Below are 12,913 nucleotides of genomic sequence, written 5' to 3'. Positions count from 1 at the left end.
TACAATTCTCATGACTTAAACCAATGCAGAGACCCAAAGGTACAAATAGCTAATTTCCTTGGTATTTTTAATCAGGTTTTCACACTGAAAATGGAAATGAAAGACAGAGGATGCATTCTTGGCTATAGGCAGACCTCAGATATTACTGCAGGTGGGTTTGGTTCTAGACCCACCACAATAGAGCAAGTCACAGGAATTTTTTGATTTCCTGGTGCATATAAAAGCTATGCTTACACCACACTGTAGTCTATTAAGTGTGCACAGCATTATGCCTAAGAAAACAATGTACATACTTTAATTAGAAAAATACTTTATTGCTAAAAAATGCTAACCATCATCTGAGCTTTCAGTGAATCATAGCAGTAACATCAAACATCACTGATCACAGATTGCCATAATATAGTGATAATAAAAAAAGTTGGAAATATTGTGAGAATTACCAAAATGTGACACAGAGACAAGAGGTGAGCACATGCTGTCAGGAACTGGCGCTGACAGACGTGCTGACACAGGGAGGCCACAAACCAGCTGGTAAAAAACGCAGTATCTGCAGAGCACGATCAAGTGAAGCGCAGTGAAACGAGGTCTGCCGGATTAATGAGAAAAACACAACCACCCCCGCTTCCAAGACATACGAGCAGAATAGGATATGTCAACTTGTTCTCCCCCAGCCCAGGCGAGGCCCCTGCACCCTCCTCGCGCAAGACTTCACGCCTGTGATGCTTCGTCTGGGGCTTCAAGGAGACGCCAGGCCCCAGAAAGTTCTCTGAAGTGTCCTTTTCATTTCATTCATCTGCCTAAATAAATACGATGTTGAGATGCATCCTTAATCTCCCATCTATTTCTATGATCTTAGAATTTTACAAAACACTGTAAGAATCTGAAATGCCTAGAAAGCATGACTGGTGTTAGGAAGTCAGGAATGGGCACTTTTGAACCTCAGGCGAAAGGAAAAATGAAAAAGCAGCTACAGGAGATTGTACTTGGTGGCGGGTGGTGGGGGGAGGGCGTGTCTAGGGATACAGGATAGGGAGTGTAAAACCCTTCGACCAGTTTATTTATTTATTTTTTTCCATCGACCGATTTAAAACAGTTTGCCCATTCTCTCCACCTGTGATTTTAACTGTTTTAAATTTTTTAATTATGATGAAAACCAGGTTAACAAACGTTTCATAGGGAAACAGTCAATCCTAAAATTCTGATAATACTGAGACAGAATGAAGTGGATCCTGGAAGAAAAGACGATTAAAACAAGACATACTTGATACAACGTGTTACTGTGCAAGTGCCACCCCTGCTCGAAACTTTCTGAGATATTTAAGCAGAGGCTTTCTGAAAGATTAATCATGTAGCCATGCTTAGATATTAGTTAAATCCCTACCCTCCAATGAAATTCTGTATATTCAGAGTCAGTAAATTAGATGCTTTTCGTGAGAAAAGGTCTCTAATGCTAGAGATAGCAAAGGTGCAAGAAAACACATTTCGTGACCATTTAAATTATCCAGTGCATATAGTTTTTATATTTTGATTTCACAAAAATTCAGTTATTATTTTTAAAATCAGTTTAAGTTTTTTCTAAAACACAGAATTGGGCTTCAAGAAAACATCTCAGAAAGGTATCCAGCAACTGTAAGAATTATTTAATTGGACTAAAATCCCATTCAAGATGGGCATTAGACAGCCTTTACTCTCCTGTCCACCAGACTAACATAATAAGGGATGGGAGGGTCCTGTCTAGGTACTTCCGGCAAACGAAGAAAACTTCCATTTCATGTTAAAACAGTCGAGATCAAAGATGTTCTCAACCATTGTTCATAAGGTTTCCTCAAAGCTGGTGCAATCCAAGTTCACACCCATCCTGCGTTACCTTCTGTTGGATTCTAGTTACTTCACATCACACCGGCTAGGGCAGGGGACGGGGGAGAGAAAGGGACAGAGGAAGGTGAGGGGCAGGACAGTCCAGGAAAACCTCCCCGAGAAAATTTAACCTGTGCGCGCTCGTTCGCAGTGTGTGGGAATTCACGGTCCACAGCGAGGAGCCTCTGCAATCCCCACTCACGCTGTTCTTGCTCTCTGTTCCCACAGAGAAAGCCCAAGCCCTGCAGAGCCGCATGCGGCCCCACGCTCAGGTGCCCAGGCCCGTGTGTGTCCAGGGACCCAGCCCTTCCAGCCCTGCCTCCCCTCTGGCCGCTGCTCTTCTCCATCAGCCACATCAGCCTCCGAAGACCCAGCACCCTGAGACAGTGCTCTCCTCGTCCCCCATCTCCTCTCACTGCCAAGCTTCTGGACACACCTGCAGCCTCCACTACCTTGCCTCCCACTTCCTTTTGGCTTTCTACATTTGGTGTGAAATATGCAAACACTACACGCGAAATGAAGTCCAGCCCATGGCCCGCCACTGGCCTGGAGCAGCTGCAGACGCTGCCCTGCCAGGCGGCCTCCCGCCGCGGCCCCGCGCCCAGCCGCGCTGAACCAGCCACCCCTGTTCTCGCAGCCAGCTCCTCTCCCGGGTCACACGCCACCCCCCTCCCTTTCTGGGACCTCGCTGGTCTTTCCTGCTCCCCGGTGGTTCGAAACTTCCTGGGCCCTCTGAGCTCAGTCCTGAGGCCCCTCCACTGCCGCCTCCACACTCTCCCCGGCGCCACCAGCATCCTCCCTGCCTGCGTCCAGCGCCCGGCTGTCACTCTGCCTCCCACCCCCAGCACTTTCCAACCCCACAGGCAGCACCTCCACGGACACACGGACACACCGCTCAAGCCAACAGTCTAGGATTCCCGCCTCACGTCTGGTTCATAAACGAGTCATGTCACTTATGCCCCAGATGTACCTCAACTTGGCCAGTGTCTCTCCATCTCCCCTCCTCCTAGACAAGGGAGACAGGTAAACAAGTAAACAAGGTAACGTGAGAAATCAAATGGCATCACACCTCCGTGCTTAAAATCCCACATCGTGGACTTCCCTGGTGGCGCAGTGGTTAAGAATCCACCTTCCAGTGCAGGGGACACAGGATCGAGCCCTGGTCTAGGAAGATGCCACATGCCGTGGAGCAACTAAGCCCATGAGCCATGACTACTGAGCCTGCGCTCTAGACGCCGCGAGCCACAACTACTGAGCCCGTGAGCCAGAACTACTGAGCCCGCAAGCCACAACTATTGAGCCTGCGCTCTAGAGCCTGCAAGCCACAACTACTGAGCCCGCAAGCCACAACTACTGAGCCTGCGCTCTAGAGCCCGTGAGCCACAACTGCTGAGCCTGCGAGCCACAACTACTGAGCCCGCGTGCCTAGAGCCCGTGCTCTGCAACAAGAGAAGCCACCACAATGAGAAGCCCGTGCACCTCAACAAAGAGTAGCCCCTGCTCGCCGCAACTAGAGAAAGCCCACGCACAGCAACGAATACCCAATGCAGCCAAAAATAAAATGAATAAAAGAATAGGGCTTCCCTGGTGGCGCAGTGGTTGAGAGTCCGCCTGCCAATGCAGGGCACACGGGTTCGAGCCCTGGTCTGGGAAGATCCCACATGCCGCGGAGGGACTGGGCCCGTGAGCCACAATTACTGAGCCTGCGCGTCTGGAGCTTGTGCTCCGCAACAAGAGAAGCCGTGATAGTGAGAGGCCCGTGCACCACGATGAAGAGTGGCCCCCGCTTGCCGCAACTAGAGAAAGCCCTCGCACAGAAACGAAGACCCAACACAGCCATAAATAAATAAGTAAAAAAAAAAAAGAATAAATTTATTAAAAAAAAAAATCCCACACTGTGAATAAGGTCCAGACTCCTCCCCACGGCCCCCGGGCCCCTCCCCCTTGCCCACCGCCCCTGCTCCTGCAGCAGGTCCAGGCCCCTCTCTGCCCACCTGGCTTCCCCTCTGGATGCTCTTCTCCAAGCCCTTTCACCTGTTTTCAGTTCTCAGCTTCAATGTCAGCTCCTCAGCAAAGTCTTTCCTGACCATCCTAGCCCACTAATCTGGACTGTGGAGTCCATTTGTTTTCTTGATGGCACGTACCCCAATGTATAATCCATTCCTTGTTTTAACCTGTGTCCCCCCCACAAGACCGTAAGCCTTGTGAGGACACGTGTGAGCGGCGCGCCACCTGTATTCTCCTGAAAGCTGGATGCGTATTTGCCCTGCTTCTCCTCTCAGGTTATCCTACGACGGAGTCTATTCCCAGAGTACACAACGTTTCAATCAGTGTCCTTAAGTACATCTTTCTTTTTTGTCTTTTTCTTTCTTTTCAAAATCATAGGGAAAGTATGTACACTGTTACCTGAGCTAGTTATGACATGGTGTTAAAAGCCCAAAACTTGAAGTCGGGCAATTTACATTGGAAATGTGCAGACCAGGTGCACCCCCCGCCCTCCACTGTAAGACGCTACAGCAGCGCCAAGCTTCCAGGACTCCTCACGACACTGAGCATACAGCTGGTGCTCCAGAAACATTAGTACAGTGCGAATCCACAAGCATTTCAGCATCAATCTCAAATAATAAATTTTTTTAAAAAGTTTCTACAGATCTTTCTGCTGAGGGTCACAGTACAGAACCTGCTGTAGCAAAAGGGGCTCCCCAAATCCTGAAAGCTAAAAAAGTCAGAGATCTCGTAAGCTTTCAGAAGAACACACTTTCATCTTCTTTCTCCTTTTTCAAGGGTCTTTATCAAATGGGAAGTGAATAATTCTGAAGAACCTTTTTTAAAAAGGACAATTAAATTTACTTGTCACTTTTAGAAGTTCAGCTTCATGAAACTAGTCTAATAATGAGAGCCTGATGACTCATAATCATACTCTCCGTGTTGTGCATTCTTCCGACACAGTTCTATTCTTAGAGAGCTCAAAAGAGCAACCCGGTATATCCAGCCCCGCGGAGCGGCAGAGCACCTCTGCTCCTTACCCGTCCAGAGACACAGAGCAGCCGGTGCAGGATTTCCCGCAGAGCTCATCCAGGCGGCCACAGTGACTCAGAGCAGCACAGCCCGCGGCCAGCCCGACACCTCGCCCGGATCTGAAAACAAACATGGCAAATACAAATTACAAAGGCGCATGTCCATTCCCCTCTACAAAACATAAAGGATTCATAAACTCCAAAGACCACTCACTATGAAACTTCATCTACAGCAAGGGAGGGAGGGAGGGAGGGAGGGGAGGAGGGAGGATGGTGAGACATTCAGTGTCCTGAGCAAGCCTGAAAACTGGACTTACTCTGACTGACGTGTTTTTATTACAGGCTGTCAGCATATCAAAGAGCTGCTATAAAGTGTACTGAGTGGAAATAAAAAGGGAAAAGATAAAATGCATCCGCTGTCCAGTGCCAATAACACAACAGAAGCCTAATAAAGATAACATCCATAGAGTAAAAAAATGTAAATTTGTGAACCAGAGCTGCCACCACAGTCTCCGAGTTTGCCGATCTTTGAGGAATAACGGCTGGTTCCAGCTCTGGCAGTCACAGCCACAGGAGGACCAAACGCTCATCCTCAAACTCGCTTACCCTTTGCATCTCACATTCAAAGGAACACGTTTTAATTGGCATTCTTTTTATTTTAGTGGTAAATAATAAACGTAAAATAATAGTGAATCTTACAGTCAATGGCTTTTAAGACTTAATGAGATCTAACATTTTATGCAGTTAGTCCTTTTCAGAAGCTCCTAAAACAAATTTTTATTAAAATCAGTCCTCAAGACCAGCAGTACTCAACAGCAGCTGGGCAGGGAGCTGAAATGCCCAGAGAGTCACCAAGCTCAGTTTCCCACTTCTAGGCAGCAGTCCACAGAGAGCGCTCCTGGTGGACACACGACTTCTCTTGGGAAGATCTGGAAGCTGCCTCTTTACCCCCTCCCCAATACACACACCAGTAACTGAATCCACCTCCCGGTCAGCATGCTATTTCAGAAATGACTAAAATCTAGAGTGCGCGAATTCTGTATGCTTAGTTCACCAGCGCTACGGCTCTGAGGATGTCCTTTGTTCACCAAGGGTTTAACCACTCCCCCGCCCCATTTTTCCCACCAAGATGACTTCCTGGATATATTTAGACTATCACTCAAAAAGGATATGGGCAATGATTGGGGGCAAATGGAGGGGGGCCTAAGAACTTGGAAGTAAGGGCAACAGTCTCTCTGGAAGTGGAAGAACGAAATCCACACGGGCAGATCTGAACAGAGGGTGGCCTTCGACCCCAAGCATAACCTGCTCTTAGACGGCACGGGGAGTGCATCACCCATGGATTCGGAGTAGCCCGGTGCCTGCCACGGGGGTGGACACGCCAAGACGTACGCGTCAGCAAGCGCTCAAGTCGCCTGACGATTCCCCAGGTGACTCTGAGCAGCCAGAAAATGAGCTTCTCTTCCCTTAACAGATTTTTCTCTTCAGAAACAAGCATAATGGCTGGCACACAGTAAGCCCTCAATAAACATGAGATATCCTCTGCACGCTGGCACCTCAACCCAGGAGAGGCTGAATACAGTAAACCATTCCAGATCCTGCTGCTACCCACGCCTCTCCATCCCAGCTTCAGCAAAAGGCACTCAAGGTGCTCTTCATCTTATCTGACTTCCTAGCCAAATGCAGAGCAGCAGGGAAAGGGCAAGGAGAAATGCTAATTGGGAGAGCTTTGCAATGCCCTCTCCCCCTTTGACCAGAGAATTCCACCTGTGCTGTAATTTTATACTTCTGTTGTTTCAGCAAAGATTTCCACAGTAGAAAAGCTTTAAGTCCATTGACCTGGCTCTAACAGTAATCAGAGGTAAAATACAATTTCCTAATTGTATTAATTTCCTAGGGCTGTCTTAACAAAGTACCTTAAACTAGGTGGCTTATTGTCTCACAGACCTAGGGGCCAAATGCCCAAAATCAAGGTGCTGGGAGGGCCATGCTCCCTCCCAAGACTATAGGACAGAATCCTTCCTTGCCTCTTCCAGCTTCCGACGGCTGCTGACAATCCTCGGTGTTTCTTAGCTCGTGGCAGCTAAGCTAACTTAACTCCAATCTGTGCTCCCTCCTTACAAGGCCGTCTTCCCTCTGTGCGTGTGTGTCTGGGTGTCTTCCTATAGAACAGCAGTCACATTCAATTTAGGACCCACCCTAATCCAGCAGGACCTCATCTTAACTAATTACATCTGCAGAGACCTTATTTCCAAATAAAGTCACATCCTGAGGTTCTGGGTGGACATGACTTTGCGGGGGGAGATGGGGGCACTATCCAACATGATACACAGTTTTTTTAAGTATTTTAAAATGAGTTAAAAGCATTCCTTATTTTAAGTGGTTAACTAATCCTGCAAACTCCGTATGACCTGTGTTACAGATTCAACGAAAATATCTGCAGGAGACAAAGGTTTCTGACACTTAAGCTTTAAATAAAAGGAATTTCTTTTACCCCTCCATCAAATAATAACAATATCTACCCAGAGTTCCCAGGTGGTGACCCTTAGACCCCTTCAAGTGTGAAGGGTCGTGCCGAGAAGTCTAAGAGTCTGGACACACACTGATGAAGACTGAGGAACGACTCTCCCTGATACACTATTTTTTAACTTAAATGAACACTGCCGTGGTTGATCAAATATAAATTTGTCTAGAAGCATTAGTAAATTGATAACAGCTTTTTGCCATTATGTATTTCCTCAATCAAAAGATGCAAAAAAAAAAATCAAAACTATTACCCTAAACCTTTCCAAGGGAACTGAAGAAAAGCAAATCAATATCGATCAGTTTCAATCTAGCAAGTTGGCAAAGACCAAATAAATGATAAGGACAAGGGCAGCTCTGCTGCAGACAAACAGGCATTCTCCTTCACTGATGGGACCACAAATTGGTGGAGACACTATGGAGAGCCAAGTCCTTAAAAGGCACATGTTTTTTTAAGCCAAGGATCTCTAGAAATATAACCCAAGGCAAAAAAATGAGCCCAAAGACTTCACTCAGGAATGTCCATCTCAAAGCTGTCTGCACTGGGAAAAGTACTAGATACCGTATAGACATCGGTTAAACCCCACGACCTCCGTAAAGTGAGCCACGTTCAGCCAATAAAAAGGGACAGTTTCAATACAGGTGGAAGTGTTTGCACAAAAACAAGTTCGTGGCATCTCCCAGATGTCTGCACAGCCAGTTCCCTCACCTCCTGGATACAGGCCGCCATTCAAATGTCACCGTCTCCCTGAGATCTTCTAGCCACGCTCTCTAAAAACTCCAATCCATATCGCGCACGCGTGCACACACACGCACGCGCACACACACACACACACACACACACACACGATGCCCCCCAGCACCTACCGCCATCCGACACCACACATTTTGCTTGTCTACCTTGTTTGCTGTCATTGGGGTGTAAGCACCATGCTGGCAGGTCTTTTGCACCAGTTTTGTTCCCTGCTGATTCCTCGGCACCCACAACATGCCCAGCATGCAGAAGGCATTCAATAAATATCTGCTAAATTAATAATATCAACTGAAAAAGGTTATATCAGTATATACTACATAATCTTATTTTTGTATTTCTCTCTTAAGGGAAAATGTAAACACATACATACAAAGAAAAGCGATCTTCGAGGAAAGATAACAAGGTATTAACCGGTAATACATCTGATTCACAAGATTATGGAATTACAGGTGGTAGTTTTTAAATGGGGGCTGGAAGACTGAAGGGACAGAACACCATGTACTTTCTAATGTTTCTTAATATACTGAAAATGTAATGAATTGTGGGGTTTTTGTTGCTTTAAAACTGAGAGCCCACACACAAGAAGGCGTGGGAGCACAGGTTCACAGCACCATCCTTTAGGCTGGAGCCGTGGTTTTCAAAGGCCTCCACAGCATTCTGGGTACCAGGCCCCCCGAAATCTTGGAGCACAGCCTGCAGAAAGCATAAAACTTCTTTGAAGTCTCTTATTTAATACTAAAAATTAATGCAAATATTGCATTCTACTGGATAACATCAGTGTTTGTCTTATCATAAAAATGTATTATATGACTCACCAGTTATTTAACATTTTCCCCCAAAGCTGTTACATTAATTTTCCACGTCAGGAAGGTGCCCCCTGCCCACTGGCTCCTATCTGTTTGAAAAGTACAGCCTACTTGTTGCTGTTTTGCTTTTCCATAATTAAAATAGATCTCCTGAGTCCCTCATTTCCAGAGCAGGAGACTAAGTCTCTAACGAGGCAGCCAACAGTGACTTCTTCAAGGTCCCAAGCTAGAGGTCAAGAGCCCCAGGACCCTCCCCTCCTGACTGTCCTCCAGAGCTCCTTCCACCGTGTTACTATAGTTACTCTACATCTTATCAGTTTGGATTTTGGTACCATTGAAAGCACATCTCCATTTCTCCATAAAATAAACTAACTGCACATTTTAAGGGCCACACAATTAACAATCAGTAAGTTCCATGCGTGTGCTCATGGAGCTTGATCCCAAGCAGGGCCCTGTGGGGCTCCTGGACACAAAGCCTTTCTGTGCCCCCCATTTCTTTGATTATAGGAAATAGCCTTCATCCAGCCTCCATGACCTTCCCTGAGTTCCAACGGGCATATTCAAACCGTTGTTAATTAGGGAAGGGAGGGGATACAAGACAAGGGAGAAAAAGTCAAGAAAAACAATAGTTCAGCCTTGGGGCAAGGTCCTGGTGCCCCATCAATGGATACACACATCTTTGAGCCGTTCTGCAGATGCTAAAACGTCCTCCAGGTGGGAGAAGTTAACCATTAACGAAGGCATGCTGCCCACAAGCACCCACCGAGACCCCAGACCAGTTGGAACCAGGTTGATGATGCCGACTCCCACTTACCTCACCACCAACCAATCAGAACAATGTCCACGAGCTGATCACGCCCTCTTTAAACCATTACTATAAAACTTCTCACTACCCTCTGGAAGGGGGTCACAGGTTTCGGAGGCACTAGCCCCCCGTGTTCCCTCTTTGCCTGGCAGAGAAATAAAGCCACTTTTTTTCTTTCCTCTCTGTATTTCTTTCCTTTCTGTCTCTGTATTTCTATTCGGCACCGGTGTATAGAAGCCAAGATTTCGGCAACAAGCTCTGTACGTCTACAAAGTTAAGTACACATTTAGCTGATACAATTAGTAAGATGACATTTAGCTTAAAACCGCCTTTTTTCAAGTGACAAACTTCATCTGATTGCTTTGAATTAAGTTTGGTATTTTAAAAACCTACTTTCTGGGCCTGATTTTTAATATCTGATAAATCAAAGAAATTAGACCAAGTAGAAATTAAGCCAACTTGATACGCTTTCTGCTATATTTCTTACAGTTTAAGGTATTTATTTATACAAATTCACATTTTGTGTGAAAAAGGTTTACACATATCACACATTTTGTGTGATTCCTTGTTAAAAACTAATTCTTCTGCACTGAGACATTAAAAATAACCACCTATGTAGACCATAATCATTCTTAGGAGCTGACTTTTCTTTACCAAAAAGAACTTACATCTCACCAAATCACAGGATGAGGTGCAGACTCCTATGCCAGACATAATTACAGGCATTCTAATTACATCATTTCAACAAAAAGTTCACTCAACTTTCAAAGTAATAAAAGATTCATCATATAACAATCATTCCGCTTCCACTAAAAGAGCATTATATATAAAGACTACTTTTAGTACTTTTCACTACTTTTAGTGGCAAATTAATGTAAAGTTCAAGCTTCCTATTTTAAATTCCTGTCTTTCTCTCCTACATAATAGAAATTTTGCAGGCATTGTCACCATTTTGTCACGAGGCTTGTGATATGTCTAGCATTACAGCTATTTTCAAGAACCAACTATTGCCATAATACCAAGGGAGGGGGCCCTGCTTCTGAAACCAGGGTAAGTAGGGTTAGCGGACCCCAGGATGGACAGAGGACATAGTCCTGGAGATTCAGGGGAAAAAATATACCTTAATTAGTTGAGCTGGTAAGTAACAGAATCCTTTTCTATGCTTAAACACAGACATCTGGTTTGCTAGAAGGCATATTATGCCTGACTTTTTATATCTATAAATGGAGAATACCTACAAGGAAAAAGACAGTCCTCAAGAATGCAAACGGTCCTTAGCATTATCCCTCCACCTGGTAATCTAACTGGGACGATGGGTGCAAAGCTGGGACCAGCTCATGATAAAAGAAAGAGGGATTTAACAAAGCATCACGACAGCACGTGGATATTTCTGACAAACTGGATCACTCGCTTTGTGAAGTGAGCCATTATCCTTGGAGTTAAGCTGAAGTTCCTTTTGGAAAGCAGCTGCCGGCTCCCACTACCCGCTCCTTCCCCAGCTCACTCCTCGAAGTTGCCTTCTCTCACTGTGGAAGAGGACCAGCCTTCAGGCCCACGGTACCCCAAGAGAAATGGAACGGAGACACGAGCCTCCAGACACCAGAAGAAAGACCACCACACGCCCCCGCGCTTGGACATGAAGACGGCAGAAGAGGATTAGAGGCTGAGCACCAAGGGGTGACTGTCTAGAAGGCATCCCTCCACGGTTTGCTTAGAAACTCAGACCTGGCCTTGACGTCGGAGTTGCAGCTCCCCGACCAACCTGCCTAACAGAGTTACCTGGTTAGGGGTTGAGGCCTCCGTTCATGAACTGGTAGCGGGAGAGAAAACCGATAATGTTTGATAAGCAGAATCTACTTCTCTAAGTTATAAAGTCATAAAAAAGACAAAAGGTGACTCCCGGTCCCCGAATTAGGAAGCAACTTGGGGAACGCGTTCTGGAGGGGACCCTGCCAGCGAGCCGCGGGCGGAGCGCGGAGCTGCGCAACTGCCCCCGCAGGTGAGCGCGTCAACGCGGCGGTTCTCCGCGAGGGCTGCTCAGGGTCGCGGGCCTCGCACGCCGCCGTTCCCCGCAGGGCCCACTAACTGAACGAACTGAGGAAAGAATATTCCCGGGAAGCTCCTCTACTTGTATCATGACTTGGGGTAACCCCACGCTTCCAAGTTTTAGAGACTTCCTCCCGCCGTCCTTCCAGACCTTTCCCGCGCTAAAGGAGCGGCGAGCGACCCGCCACGGCGGAACCAACGAAAATAAAGGGAAAGGGAGGCGGGGAAGTGAAGGGCTTTCCTCGCAGGGGCTCCCCGGGCGCGCGCCCCCCGAGAGTCACCTGAACCCCGCGCCCCCGGCTGCCTTCCCCGCTCTCCCGCGGGCCGAGCCGTCGCCGCCGGGCGGCGGGAACCGCGCCATGAGGCCGCGCCAGGGCGGCTGCAGTAGCCGGCCGCGTCCGGTCGCCATGGAGACCCAGCGCATACGCTGCTCGGCGCGCTCCTCCTTCCTGTCGTAGCACCGCCCCGGGCCACGCCCACCCGACGCCAGCGCGCGCCCCCATGCGCGTGCGCAGAAGCGGGGCGGGGCCGAGGACACAACCGCTTTTTCACGGGCTCCAGGGGCGGTTCTAGAAACTTCCAGGGCCCGGCTTCTACGCACGCCCGACGTGCTGACGCCGAGGACGCCTGGCGGCCAGAGGCCAAGCCGACTTTATGGCACCGCGTGGGCTTTGTAGTGGCTTTGTCCCTTCCCACCTGCTGGCTCTGGGGTAGTTTGCGCGGTTTCCTGTCTGGTTTCCTTAGGAAGAACAAACGCAAAGGCTACATCATCTGCCCATAAGGAACATGATAGCGACAATCAAACCGAGAATTTCTGTTTATAGGGGGCTTTCTAGGGGTCGCAGGAACAAGCAGTTTATAATTGCTAACTTGACTTCTGCAAGTTCTTTTTGAATTACACAGCGCCAGGGCCACAAACCCCGCCCACCACCAACACGGCCCCGCCTTCTTGTCGCGCCAGGTACTGCGGCGCGTGCGCAGGGGCCCGCGCAAGGGAGTCTGGGAGGCGGCGAGAGGTCAGCGCGCGCTCTGGCCGCCTTGCACTGTGGGAGATGTAGTCCTTATGCCTTCCCCGCTGCGGCAACTCTGGGAGAAGTGACGCCCT

General features: G+C 47.9%; 1 protein-coding gene across 47 annotated transcripts in view; it reads right to left on the bottom strand.

The window, feature by feature from the left end:
- The window catches only part of FBXO15 (F-box protein 15), a 585,398-nt gene extending 572,597 nt beyond the window's left edge, over window positions 1-12,801 (bottom strand). For all 47 annotated transcript variants that reach the window (XR_014234370.1, XR_014234371.1, XR_014234372.1 and 44 more), the window contains exons 1-2: window positions 12,090-12,801; window positions 4,884-4,994 (exon numbers count right to left, since the gene is read on the bottom strand). Coding sequence is in view for 41 of the 47 variants with exons in the window: in XM_082355200.1 (XP_082211326.1) it covers window positions 4,884-4,994; window positions 12,090-12,232 (254 nt within the window). In the remaining 6 variants the exon portion in view is untranslated. The remainder of the gene's footprint in view (window positions 1-4,883; window positions 4,995-12,089) is intronic.
- Window positions 12,802-12,913: the final 112 nt, after the last annotated feature.

Source organism: Balaenoptera borealis, assembly GCF_965194805.1.
Source record: "Balaenoptera borealis genome assembly, chromosome: 14".
Lineage (NCBI taxonomy): Eukaryota > Metazoa > Chordata > Mammalia > Artiodactyla > Balaenopteridae > Balaenoptera > Balaenoptera borealis.
The sequence above is the reverse complement of the archived record's forward strand: the minus strand, read 5'-3'. Positions and strand labels throughout refer to the sequence as shown.